Raw genomic sequence first — 13,449 nt, 5'->3', positions numbered from 1 at the left:
CACACACAGGTCTGGCACTCAGCACCAAGCAACCACATCCCACCTCTGCCCTTTTGCGTTCCTATTTGAGTAGAGAACATGCAAGTCCCATGATCCATTTACCACACACACCGAAGCCTGTGTGCACATAACCTCCTTCACAGTCAAGAACCTGTGGTTTTATGGTAGCTTCTGTACCCAATAGTCTTCAAAGACTGACTACGGGCTCAGCTGATATTTGCATGATGGATGAATCGATGCATCAATAGGTGAAGAAGCAAATGGATGGGTGGATGTGTTGATGGATATAAATGAATGGATGGGTGCATGGATGGATGGATGAATATGGATGGATGGATGGATGGATGAGTGGGTGGATGGATGGATGAATGGATGGATGGTTAGATGGATGGACGGATGGATGGATGGATGGATGGATGGATGGATGGATGGATGGATGGATGGATGGATGGATGGATGGATGGATGGATGGATGGATGGATGGATGGATGGATGGATGGATGGATGGATACATGAATGGATGGATGAATATGGATGGATTGATGGATGGATGGATGAGTGGGTAGATGAGTGGGTGGATGGATGGATGAATATGGATGGATGGATGAGTGGCTGGATGGTTAGATGGATGGATGGATGGATGGATGGATGGGTGCATGAATGGATGCGTAAGTAGCCGCTTGTGCTCACAAACATGCATTCTAAAATAGTTTAGTGATATCTGAAGACAATATTTAAGAAAGGGATTAGAATATTGAAAATTTTACTTAAGAAATCAGTTTCCCTTTGGTGCTGCTAACTATGGCAAGGCTGTGAGGTGGGGAAGCCTTTGGAGACCAGCGGAGCAGCTCTGTCTTTTTCTGGCTATCTTTGGAGAAGCCAGAGGCCTGGCCAGCCCCCAGCCCACTCTTGCCCTGCTCCCCCATCCTTGGCTCTCTGGCCAGATCCATATTAAGACATCATGGTAATAACAGTCCCTTCTCTTTGTGTGGACCTTGTGCAGAGACTTGACCATCTAATCACAGGCCGGACCCTGTGCAGGTCCGCAGATGTGGGGCACTAGCTCTGACCTATACAGAGGGAACATGCACAAGGTCCCAGCACCAGGATGTGACTCAGCCCCATGGGATCAGGAGTTTACCCTCTTCCATGCCCTGGCTCCACTCTCACTAAGCAGACTCCCCCGGAGTAGGCCAGCAGATCCCCCACCCCCACAGCCCTCCCAGGCATGTCCCAGCCCACAAGCCCAGGCCCTGGCCGTCCCTCCCACTCATCATTGGGCTGTGCAGTCCGTTAAAAAAAAAAAGCCTATTTACGTCAACCTGACAAATACCCCAGGCACCAGGGCCATCAGGGCAGCAGGAGCGGACCCCCAGACATCGCCGAATGGCAGCCCTGATTACCTGAACTTGTAAGCGTGTTTTTGGATTTTGACCATCAAAGGGGTCTCATTTTTGATGAACCACGGTTCTCCGTCCTCAACAAACGGAGGAATATCATGCAGGAAGATCCGGGAGTCCAAGTCTCTTCGGAAAGAGCGGGTAATGGGCATGTGGGTGTTGTCGGTGGAGTAGAGGTACACATCCGGGGGCAGAGTCAGGTCGTCGTTCAGCAGGAACTGCTTATAGTCGTAGAAAAACGGGTCCCGCTCCTCCTGCAGGTCCCAGTGCATGGTCTCCTCCTCAGAGAGGCTGATTCTGGCGGGGGAGTGCGTGAGGAAGCCCTCGAACTCGGGGTAACTGCTGATGGAGACGCTGCAGGGTATTTCCGTGCACAGCTTGATCAGGTGCTCCCGGAACCACAGCCCCACTTCCTGGCTGCCGTCGGGGTAGGTCTCGATGCCCGGCCCAAACCGCTCGTCTGCTTTGTACAGCCCCTGAAAAACAAGTCCCGCCAGGGCAGAGGGAGGACTCAGCAGGGCTGTAGACTCTGCCACCCGTTTCTTAAAATCAAAAGAAGAAATGTCTTCATTTCCTCAACAAATCTCCATTGAGGCTTCCCATGTCCCAGGTACAGGGACCTACAGCAAATGTGTCAACACAGACACCTCGGTGGAGGATATGTGGTCAGGGGCAGACGGGTCCTTCCTCAGAAAGTGGGGACATGAGGGGTCTCAAGGTGGAAGTGTGTGTGGGATGTCAGGAGGGGCCCATTTCAGGGAACCCCCTGCAGCTCTAACACTGGGGGCCCAGCCCAGGTGCTCCAGCAGCGTGTGGGTGAGGCGCCAGGCTCCGGGTCAGACAGACCCCAGCAGGTGTGAATAAGGAGGAGGAGGAGCTGATCCTTGCTGCCCATAAATCTGGCAGAATGCAGCAATTCCTGGGCCTTTCTGGATGCTTCCACCAGGTATGGAGTCGGAACAGCCAGGAAGAACAGATGAGAAACTATGAGTGACAATACAGCCCCCAGGACAAGGGAGCCTGGCCGCACAGTTCCCTGCGGGGCACGCAGAGGAACACTCAGTTCTCAGGGACCTGGTCTTTCCTGCGATGGCGCTGATGGATGTCTGGAGGTTGTGGGAGGGCAGAGGAATTTTTATGAGGAAGTATCTTGTCATCAGAGCTATAATCACAAATGCAGACTCTGCCAATCACCCGATGGTTAAATAAGGAAGGTGTGTCCACAGATGCTACTTCTTGCAGGTTTTAAATTTTCTGTTTTGGGTATGTGTTGTCAGCCAATGGTCACTGGTGCCCATTCAAGGACAACAGGAATCCCAAATTTGGGGTGCAAAGAAGAAGGACACTTTATTCAGGCTGTGATCTGCTCTGTTCCAAGCAGGCCAGGAAAACTCATTCTTTGGTGGAAAGGGGAAGTGCTTCCCAGAGGTAGAGGGGACTTGGCTTTTATAGACAGAAGTCCCCGCCCTTGGCCCCTGATTGGTCTGTCCTCTTGCAAATAAGGACTCCAATTGCTTGCACTTTGATTGGTTCAAAAGGCACTTTCCTGATTGGACAGAATGGAGCTGCTCTGATTGGTCAGTGAAGATGTTGATGGGGTAGCTGCACTGCTCCATTGGTTCAAAAGGCACTTTCCTGATTGGACAGAATGGAGTTGCTCTGATTGGTCAGTGAAGATGTTGATGGGGATCTAGCTGCGCTGCTCCACTTGAATGGGGAAAGCCTCAGTCCTACTGGTTGAAATAGGATTCCAGGACTCCTCTATAAGGGCTGGCTCAGATGGCAGAAACAGTGCAGGCAGGCATTCAGTGTAGAGGCTTCTCCCTGAAGTGCAGTTTGCATGAGAAGCTTCTGTGTAGAAATGGCTGCTTGGCTCTGCTTTGTTGTGTGTATTTTTAAATTTGAGCCCAGTTAGCCACCAGGAGCCCTACTTAGCCCTACTTACCATCTGCTTTCTCAGTGTCCACATTGTTTACTTTTTTTAATTCTTATTTTTTGTTAATGCTCACCTAAGGATATTTTTTCCATTGCTTTTGCAGAGAAGGGAAGGCGGGAGGGAGGGAAAGAGAGAAAAACATTGATGTGACACATCAATTGGTTGCGTCCTGTACACGCCCTGACTGGGGGCAGGGAGCGAACCTGCAACTGAGGTATGTGCCCTTGACTGGGAGTTGAACCCTACACCCTCAGGTTGACATTCTAACCACTGAGCTACCAGCCAGGGCCGCAGTGTTTATTTCTGAGCAAAGAATCTTCTAGGAAATCATTCTAAAGGTCACCAGCAAACAAGGCAGGATCCGTGAGCAGGCCATGACCTCAGCACTGTCTGGAGGCCATGTTCATGCTGCTATCCATCCCTCAAGATTGCAAGAAATGAGGGATTATGTGCTGCCCTGAGGAGAGGGGGCAGGAATATGTATGCATATTTGCTGAAATTTTGTAGGTGCAAAGATAAAACATCAGCAATGACAAGGGAGGGTTCAGAATGTTAGAGTTCAGGATGTTAGAGAAAAGCGTACTCCTCTGGGTGGACCCGTTTGCTAGATTTGACTAGGAAAATAGCAGTCTTGTACATAATTATAAAACTAAATTAAAGCAAGATTTAACAATAGACTCTTAAGCCATGAAATCAAAATAGCACACGTGAATGTGGCTCTATATCCAGTGGTGGATTGGCCCCAGAAAGGAATCCTTCCATGGGATTTGACCCTGGTGGGACAGGCCAGGGGACAAAAGGAAGGCCAAGGAATCTTGAACTGTCTTCAGAAACCATGATGGTGGTAGTGATGCTATGTTGTTATCCTGAAACAATTACAGATATTTTATGAGACAAAGCAAATGAGAAATTTTGTTAATAGTTAGAAACTGAGATTGTTAGGACTACGAGAAATGTAGGCAGACATAGCAGCAGAGCTGTGAGTGAAAGCCCCACCCTCCTACACTGCAGCTGGAAATATTAAGAGAAATGGGGGATGTCTTTTCTCATCAAGGAATATATTTTTGCCCTAGCCAGTTTTCTAAGTGGTTAGAGCACCAGCCCTGGGACTGAAGGGCTGCAGGTTCGATTCTGGTCAAGGGCACATACCTTGGTTGCAGGCTCAATCTCCAGCTCCAGTTGGGGCATGTGTAGGAGGCAACCAATCAAGGTGTCTCTCTCAAGTCATCTCTCTCTCTGTCTTTCCCACTCCCTTCCACTCTAAAAATCAGTGGGGGAAAAACAGCCTTGGGTGAAGATTAACAAAGAAAAGAAAAAAAAAGAAAAGAAATGTACTTCTAGATCTACTACTGAAAATCGAGAAAATGACCCAAACCTGCAGGAACTGTGTCAAAATCGCAAGAGCTAAACCATAGAGGCTCTCCCTGACCAAAGGTGGGACAATCTGGGTATCAAATAGCATAATAACAGCAAGGGATTGAAATATATCAACTATGTTAAAATCCATGAGTTTATGAAGATACTAAAAAAATTAACCATCATTGGCCACCTGAAGGGTGTAAAGAAATGGATTTACAGTGGCCCTGTTCCCACCTGCACATGCAGCGGCCCCGCCCCTCACCTGGAAGAGCCTTGTCTTCATGTACATAGTGCCGTAGCCTTCTCGGAAGCTGAGGTAAAACATGCCAGTGAAACTGGAGCCATCTGGCCACATGTAGGTGCCGAAGCCATGGCGGTGGTCCCGGTAAAACTGCCCATGGTAGGACTGTGGACAAAAAGCTCTGTGACAGGCATGTCTGAGAAGCTGCCCCTCACCACCCAGACCCCTACAGGACCCCTCCCGGCTGAGCCACCATGTCTGGCCAGCATGAATGGGGACCAATGGGGTTACAAACTCAAGGGGTGCCTGGCCACAGGGTCCTCTTCAAGTTCGGTGGCCAACGTGACAGAGCTTAGTCACCCAAATCAGGCACAGGGGGTGCCAGGCGGTTAGTCCCCCCAGTGGCCACGCTCCCTCCTGCCTGGCTCAGGTGAGGGAGTGGGGGAGGTGTCCGAAAGGCCCAGACATCCTGAGTCAGGAAGGGGGAGGCCATGATGGGGTCAGTGCCCACCCTGGGTTTAGGCAGAACCTGTCTCCCCTCAGGAGCTCTTGCCTAGGCTCAGCTCTCATCTTGTCTGGCCTCCACTCAGCTTCACAGACAGCAGGCTGGCCCAGGGAGTGGGGGGCTGCCAGCCTCCGGGTCACCCATGTGGCCCTAGGGGGAGGGGTGTGGGCTTTGACTAAGAACATGGATGTGGCTTGGATTTAAAACTCCTCCATGGATGGGGGCCTCTGTCTGTGTTAGGGGTGGGGCTATCAGAGCCGGCCCTCCAATGGGACCCCGGAAGGAACAGAGAATGTGAGGTCCAACTGCCAGACCCGACTGTCATGTGTGTCAGACGGTTGCCTTCTGCACCAGAGGCGGGCTGGACAGCACTCAGTCGACTGTCCGTGCTCTGCACAAAGGGGATGCACTATTGCCTGCTTCCTGTCCCTTTTCTTTCCTCTAGCAACTGAGATGTCTCCCCATTCATTTGTCAATGGACTGACCCTACCTTCATCCCCCACACATGTGACCATGCCTGGCCAGCCAGAGGACTCCAGTCCTAGCCTTGATTTGGGTTTGACCACAGGACCCATCCCCAAGCCAGACCAGGGTCCTGCTGGGGTTTTTCTTCTCTTCCAGGAGTTCATGATGCCACCCCTGTGGGCTTGCCAGATGGTGGAAGATAAGTCTTGCCCCCCTCCACCCTATAAAAAGGGAGAGAAAGGGCCTGGTGGGTCATTAGAACCCTGGTCCCAGCCACACAGAGGACTACGGGACCCCTGTGATGGGCTTCCAGTTACAAGAGCCAACAGGCCCTTTTTGGTTCAACCAGGTCTAATTTGGGGTCTGCTGGTTACTCCTCCTGAGTCTGGCAGGGCCAGACACTGATGAGCAGAGAGGCCCTCGGCTGGGGACCGCCTGCCTTCCACTATCATTCCATGTGTACGATGACGTGGGGAGTATCAGAGTCCATTCAACTGAAGAGTAAAAACCTACGCTGCACACTGTTTGTGTAGGACTGTGGGGCATTTAACTATCAGCATGAGAGGGTTCTGACCACGCCCAGCACTGGGCAATGTCCCCATGCTTCCATCCACCCCTCCTCGGGCCCCTGCACAGACCGAGGGCCTCATCTGACCAGCAGAGCGGACGTGCTCGGTCCTGTTCTTTCAATACAGTTAACGTGTTCAAGGCAACTGCTGGAGAGTGGCGCACCCTCTGCCTCCTGGCCTCTGGCTCACAAGCCTCCGTGGCTGTATGAGCATCTGCTTGGTGGACCCAGAGGTCCCTGCCAGGCCCCTGCTGTGCTCTCCCTCCACAGGGAGAACCTGGCATTGGGTGGACAGGTTGATGTACCCAAACCTCCCACCACCGTGAGAGGGCAATCTGACCCCTGCACACCACAATGTCAGTTAAAAGAGAAATCAGCTAAGAACTAAGAAACAAAAAAAGGGGGAGACATATGTAATACTCTTTGTAATACTTTAAGCATTAAAACAAAATAAAAAAAATATTTTTTTTTTTTTAAGAAAAAGAACTAAGAAACAACTTTGAACAGGAGTCAGTGCTCGAGTCATGAATGTCCTGGTGACCCCCGCTCAAGGGCAGAAACTCAGCATGGGCTCAGGTCCCTGCCTGCCTGCCACTGTCCTGGTCACAGGAGGTCTGGAGGCTCCTCCAAGCTTGGGGCACATTCCAGGCATCTCTTGGATAGGAAAAATGTTAGCCTGGCATCCCTTCTGTTGCTGGACCATGAGTTCATATCACACCCCTCTCAGAAGAAGAGAGACGGGCCCTGGTGGCTGAGCCCTGGGCCAGGAGGGAAGGAAGCATTGGAAGCCAGTTACCTCACCCGTAGGCCACGAGAATTCTCCATACCCCAGCTTCATGTCCAGCCCGAAATGCCCTCGGTAGACGCAGCCATCCTGCCACTCCTGCACACCTTGGACCAGCTGGATGTAGGTCTCCTTCAGGTCCTGCTCCCTAAGGGGGGCCTGGGGCTCCTCCTCCTCCTCCTCCGGGGCCTCTGGAATGTTCCTGGCGGCATGAAGGGCAGCAAGAGGGAAGAACCGAACTGGCCAGAGGTCTTCAGAGTGACTGTGTGCCGAGAACCGCACTCTACCACACCGCACCTCCCAACAACCCCAAGGCAAAGGCTGTGGTATCCTCATTCTCCAGAAAGGGAAACTGAGGCAGAGAGGGTACAGTGATTGCCCAGGAAGTGCAAAGTACTGTAAGGCTGTCTAACAAGGGTAATGGCGTGCAGCATCCACCCAGAGCTGGGCAGACACTCGTGGACCAATGGAACAGGCTAAGCAAGGAGAGGGAGCTTCGGGTCAAGGGATGATCCAAGAGCAACTCGAGAGGCAGCAATGGACCCCTCAGAGGAAGGGCAGGTGCAGGGGTGGGTGGACGCTTAGCAGAGGCAGAGAATGTGTGCCAGGGTGGGTTTGCCTCTTTCCTATTCTTGCTATCTAAAAGTACAATCCTGATTCAAAGGTGGACCCAGCCTCATCCAGCACACACACACACCCTCTCTGCCTCCCTCCCCCCTCTAAAGGCCTGTCTTGGGGATGCTACATCCGGGTATCTGTCTAGACCCATGCTGTTGTCAGGCTGCACACAGTGTAGGAACACTCAGACTCTGAGCCCCGTCCACCAGATGGCCCTCAAATGCCAGCCATGAGCCACAGAGGCCTAAAGCCTGCCCAACAAGGAGGGACTGGGCTGCTACAAATACAGGATTTCTATTCCATGTTGTTATACGCCTGTAGGAAGAAGCCAAGGAGGATAGACACCAACATGCAACAATGATGAAGTCTGGGGCTCAGGTATGCTTTGCTGTTGTTCTTTTGCTTACCTGTGTTTATGGGTTGAATTGCGCCCCCACGCCCTAAAATGTGTTGGAGTCCTACCCCTTCAGAACTTCACAATGTGACTTTATTTGGACCCTAATCCAATGTGACCATTATCCTTATAAAAGGAAGAAGTTGGGACACAGAGGATTGCAGAGAGGTGACGTGTAGTCAGAGAAAACACAGCCATCTGCATGCCTCGGTGAGGCCTGCCACAGACTCTTCCCACACCCTAAAAGAGAACCACCCTGCCCACGCCTCTTGGATTTCACACCTGAGAACAATAAATTGTTGTTTAAGCCACCTGCCTGTGGTTCTTTGTTAGAGGTCTGGCAAATTAGCATACCAGTATTTTCTCATTTTCTACATGGCACAGATACTACTTGTTAATTAAAAAAATTAATGAGGAGGAAAGATAACTGACAGTAAAAATAAGAAAAATACAAATTTTCAAAAATTTCCCTAAAATAATAAATAAAAATGATTTTGAGGTTAAATAAGAAAATCATACTGCAGCCAATCAGCTGTAGGGCCCACTTCAGGGTCACTGGAAATGATCAGCTGGCAAGGTGGACACGAGTTTGACCACTTGGCTCTGTCACCAGATAGTTCCTTACTTCCTCATGTCAGTCTGCTCAGAGGCTGTGACAAACTCACAGATGGGCAGCTTACACAGCAGGCATTTATTACTCCCAGTTCTGGAAGCTGGAGATTCAAGGTCAGGGTGCCTGAAGACTCGGTTCTCTGTGCCTTCAATGCTGGAGAGTGGGAGCTGTTAGTCTCTTCTTCTTGTGAGGACAGTAATGCCATCATGGGGCCCCACCCTCAGGATCTCACCTAATCCTAATTACCACACGTATCTCCCAAAAGTCCCCTTTCCTAATATTATCACATTGTGGTTAGGGCTTTGACATAGGAATTTCAGGGGTGGGGGACACAATTCAGTCCATAAAAGGGACAAACACAGTGGGGTCAGAGGGTGGATTTCTCCTCGCTCTGAGAGAAGCACCTGGCCTACCAAGTGTCAGCTCTCACATCAACACCCTGTGAAGACGCTATGCCAACCTGGGACTGGGACCCCCATGGTGTAAAGCAAATGCCCTAAGGCTGTGAGGTGACAGGCAAGCCCAGCGTGGGCAGGCTAGACGGAAGGTGCAAAGATCGGGCTCTGGGACCCAGTCGCCCATTATGGTAGTTTTCCTCAGTGGCTGTTGATACAACATTGGGGTTTTGCTATTTCTCCAGAGACTAGATTTTTGAGGGATAATATAACTTTTAGCGATTTCTTAACACCTGCCCCAAAGCTGGATCCCAGCTAAGTCTGGTCCTCAGCGTGGGCTGCAGACCTCCCTACCTTTTGGTGAAGAGGATGGAGCTCTCCAAGGTCCCTGAATCCTCATTGAGAGTAGGCTCGCTGCCTCTCCTCTCCAGCTGGTCTGAGGAATAACCACCTTCCATGTCTCTCGTCTATGAACCTGGAAGCAAAGCCGGAGACCCACAGTAGCTCTCAGGGCTCCTGGTAAGTGCCCACTGACCGCCCACCACCCACTGGCCTCAGAGGAACCGCCCCTTCCCCAAACCGGACCTGGTCCAAGGCCACCGCGCCACCCATCCTGTTAGAACCTCCAGGAAATCCTCGCCAGAGCTCCGAGGGTCTCCTGTCCCTTCCGTGGGGTGAAAACCACAGGAAGGGCCGGTGGGGCCACCCTCCAACGGCCACAAGTGTCGAGGTCAGTCCGGCGCCAGCTGAGTGCCCTCCATTCCCCCGGGGTCCTCAGGAGCCAGCTGCGAGGGCGGCCAGACCGGGCGCAGGTGCATGGCCCCCACCCAACTCCTAACTCACAGCCTAACACGCAAGTCGGGTCTCAAATTTCCTCTCTGCTCCTCCTCAGGAGCGTGGGACCACGCGCAGGCACACACACGCACACGCACACACACACACACACACACACACACACGGCTCACCGCGACTCGCTGCTGCCCCGCTGGGATCCGGACCGCGCCCCTGCCACGGGGTCGCACCAGGCTCGGTGAGCTCACAGCGACCACAACAGGTCAGCCAGCAGCGCAGACCCGCTGGCCAGCCTCCACTGGGCACAGTGCTGGAGTCCGACAGCGTCGGGTTTCCCTGGAGACGACCTCACTCCCCGCCCACGTGCCCGCTACAGCTCTTTGGCCTGGCCAATCCCGCGCCCGCCTCTCCCGGACACGCCCCCGGGCGTTCAGGGTGGGTGCAAGGTGTGACCCTCTGTGACTTCACAGGAATCCCTGGCCGGGTGTACCTGCCCTCTAACCCCGCCCGGTGGGCACACACCCTCCCCTCGTGCCCCCGCACCTCCGCCAGTGCTCCTGGCCTTCTGAGTCCCCCGCAGGGAGCCCGCAGTCGGTCTCCACCCTTCACTGACCCCTAAGTCCAACAGAGGATGCTGGGTCAGCCTCTGGCCTAGGGCATACCCGGGGAGAGGGAGCGAAATGCTCCCAACGCCCCGCGAAGAGGGCCCCGAGGAAACGGCTGCACAATTAACTTGTCTACCATCGCCGGATCGGATGGAGCTCTGCCTGGCTCTGAAGCGGGCTTCCTTCCTCAGTAAATGTTTGTGGGGGGCACAGAGGGGGAGCTTAAGGTCTCCTGGGGAAACTAGATGAGGTAAAGGCCTGGGCTCACTGGGAGAGAAGGATTAGCTGTTGGGACTGACTAGTTAGAAGTCTCCAGAACACCTCTTTTTGGGCCACATTTTAGGATTTAGAATTGTTTGGCCAATCTCACCAAACTGTCAGATTTTTCACAAATAGGTGTGTGTGTGTACAAATAGTAGTTTTAAACTACTGTCTAGTCCAGTGATTCTCAACCTTCCTAATGCCGCGACCCTATAATCCAGTTCCTCATGTTGTGGTGACCCCCAACCATAAATTATTTTCGTTGCTACTTCATAACTGTAATTTTGCTACTGTTATGAATCGTAAATATCTGATATGCAGGATGTATTTTCATTGTTACAAATTGAACATAATTAAAGCATAGTGATTAAAAACAAAAACAATATGTAATTACATATGTGTTTTCCGATGGTCTTAGGTGACCCCTGTGAAAGGGTCGTTCGACCCCCAAAAGGGGTCTCAACCCACAGGTTGAGAACCACTGGTCTAGTCTTTTGTATTGGGCAGTATATTAGTTTCCTAAAGCTGCTGTAACAAAGCATTACAAACTGGGTGGCTTAAACCAACATAAGTTTTTCTCTCATCAGTGTTTGTGTCTCCAAATCTTCCTCTCCTATAAGGACACTAGTCATTTGGTTTAATCCGGTATGACATCATTACATCTGCAAAGACCCTATTTCCAAATAAGGTCATTAACAGGTACCAGGGGTTTAGGATCCACCATTCAACCCTCAACAAGTGATAGGATTTACCAGGTTTGTAGGATCTTTTGAAGTTTTAGTTGAATTTCTCTTTACATAAACACATTTACAGACAGCTCGTTGTGCCTCTGCTCGGCTTCCCAAACTGCTGTTGAAGGGAGCAGGAAAGAGGGCTCTCCCCAGGAAGCTGGTGTCAGGTCCAGAAGAGGGTGGTCCAAACTAAACACAGCCATCAAGGTGAAGAGAATAGACTGGAGACAGAGACTTGTTACCCATTCATTAGCTCAATGGGATGGAGGAGTGTGACGTATCACGTAGGAGGTCTTGGAACAGAAAACCCACCTCATCCTCCAACAATAAAGGGTGATTTGCTGGCTCAGGAAACCGAACAGCTCCAAGAGGAAGGTCTCAGGTTTGGTTTGGTTCAGTGACACAACAATGTCATGAAGGATCTTGTTTCTCCCAATGTGGCATTCACCCAAGGCTGCCTTCCCCTTGTGGTGTTAAGGATAAAATGGAGATCTCCATGCTCCTCTCCTCCTCGGTTCACGAGAGCCCAAGCCCTTTGGTGAAGCAATGATGGGATAACAGCTTTACTGATTGGCTAGAGGTAACCAGGACCCACTTCTGGAACTGGGGGACAGAAAATCTATTTGGTTGGCTCCCATGGACTTGGGAAAATGGGAATTTCATTGCCTCTCCAACCCAAGAAAGCCCATCTGTCCTTAGGGCAGAAGAAAATGGATTCTGGGAGGGCTTTTGTGGGAGACGTCCGGACCTGCAGCCAATGAAGACCTGGTTGCAAAGTGGTATCTGAGTCTTTAGCTCAGAAAGGAGCTGGCCCAGGTTGTAACAAAGATCTGATGGTTACCAGTGCTTGGAGGCTGCAGCTGAACCGAGAGAATCAAGACCACCCAGAGATTATACATAGGTTCATTCTGTCAGATTTATCCAGTACTAGGTATGGGTAGGGGGTGGGAGGGCGTCGGTACTGGAGAATAATCTCTGGTACAATAGATTGCAAATCTTAGGCAAACAATGGAGATGAATCAGAAAATTTTACTATCATTAGAATAAAATTGAAATTGCAACTAAATAAATATATGCAAGACTGCAGTCAGTTATTTTTCACTGAAACCATTCCCTGAAAGGAACCGGTCATCAGAAAAATCTATTGAAGAGGTGGTATTTTTTTTCTTTTTTTAAATATATTTCTATTGATTTCAGAGAAGGGAGAGGGAGAAAGAGAAACAGCAATGATGAGAAAAATCAGTGATGGGCCACTTCCTACACTCCCCACACCTGGGGATCAAGCCTGCAACCTGGGCACATGCTCTGACTGGAAATCCAACCGTGATGACTTCCTGGTTCATAGGTCGACGCTCAACCACCGAGCCACGCTAGCTGGGCTTGAAGAGGTATTCTTAATGAATCTTACTGAAGAGGCAACTGTGTGGATATTAAATGATACTAACTTTTTGAAGTTAACAAGGATGTCTCAAAAGTTAATAACTTAGAAAAATAACAAAAATACCGTTTATGAAAAAAATGAAAAGTTAATGGTAAATAGCTTTATATAAACTATGTTTTACAATAAAAGGGAAATACCCCTAACCAGTTTGGCTCGGTGGATAGAGCGTTGGCCTGCAGACTGAAGGGTCCCGGGTTCGATTCTGGTCAAGGGCACATGCCCAGGTTGTGGGCTCCATCCCCAGTGGGGGCCATGCAGGAGGCAGCTGATCAGTGATTCACTCATCATTGATGTTCCTATCTCTCTCTTCCTCTCTGAAATCAATAAAAATATATCTTTTT

General features: G+C 50.7%; 1 protein-coding gene across 5 annotated transcripts in view; it reads right to left on the bottom strand.

Annotated features, from left to right (window-relative positions):
* Window positions 1–13,449, bottom strand: part of ANKMY1 (ankyrin repeat and MYND domain containing 1) — a 45,230-nt gene that overhangs the window by 30,862 nt on the left and 919 nt on the right. For 4 of the 5 annotated variants that reach the window (XR_001363860.1, XM_005857704.2, XM_014546841.1 and 1 more), the window contains exons 2-5: window positions 9,633–9,753; window positions 7,271–7,460; window positions 4,958–5,101; window positions 1,404–1,876 (exon numbers count right to left, since the gene is read on the bottom strand). Coding sequence is in view for 4 of the 5 variants with exons in the window: in XM_005857704.2 (XP_005857766.1) it covers window positions 1,404–1,876; window positions 4,958–5,101; window positions 7,271–7,460; window positions 9,633–9,736 (911 nt within the window). In the remaining variant the exon portion in view is untranslated. Of the gene's footprint in view, window positions 1–1,403; window positions 1,877–4,957; window positions 5,102–7,270; window positions 7,461–9,632; window positions 9,754–10,243; window positions 10,435–13,449 lie in introns of those variants that run through there. The other variant, XM_005857703.2, reaches the window with a different exon arrangement.

The sequence above is a fragment of the Myotis brandtii genome, unplaced genomic scaffold (genome assembly GCF_000412655.1).
Source record: "Myotis brandtii unplaced genomic scaffold, ASM41265v1 scaffold112, whole genome shotgun sequence".
Lineage (NCBI taxonomy): Eukaryota > Metazoa > Chordata > Mammalia > Chiroptera > Vespertilionidae > Myotis > Myotis brandtii.
The sequence above is the reverse complement of the archived record's forward strand: the minus strand, read 5'-3'. Positions and strand labels throughout refer to the sequence as shown.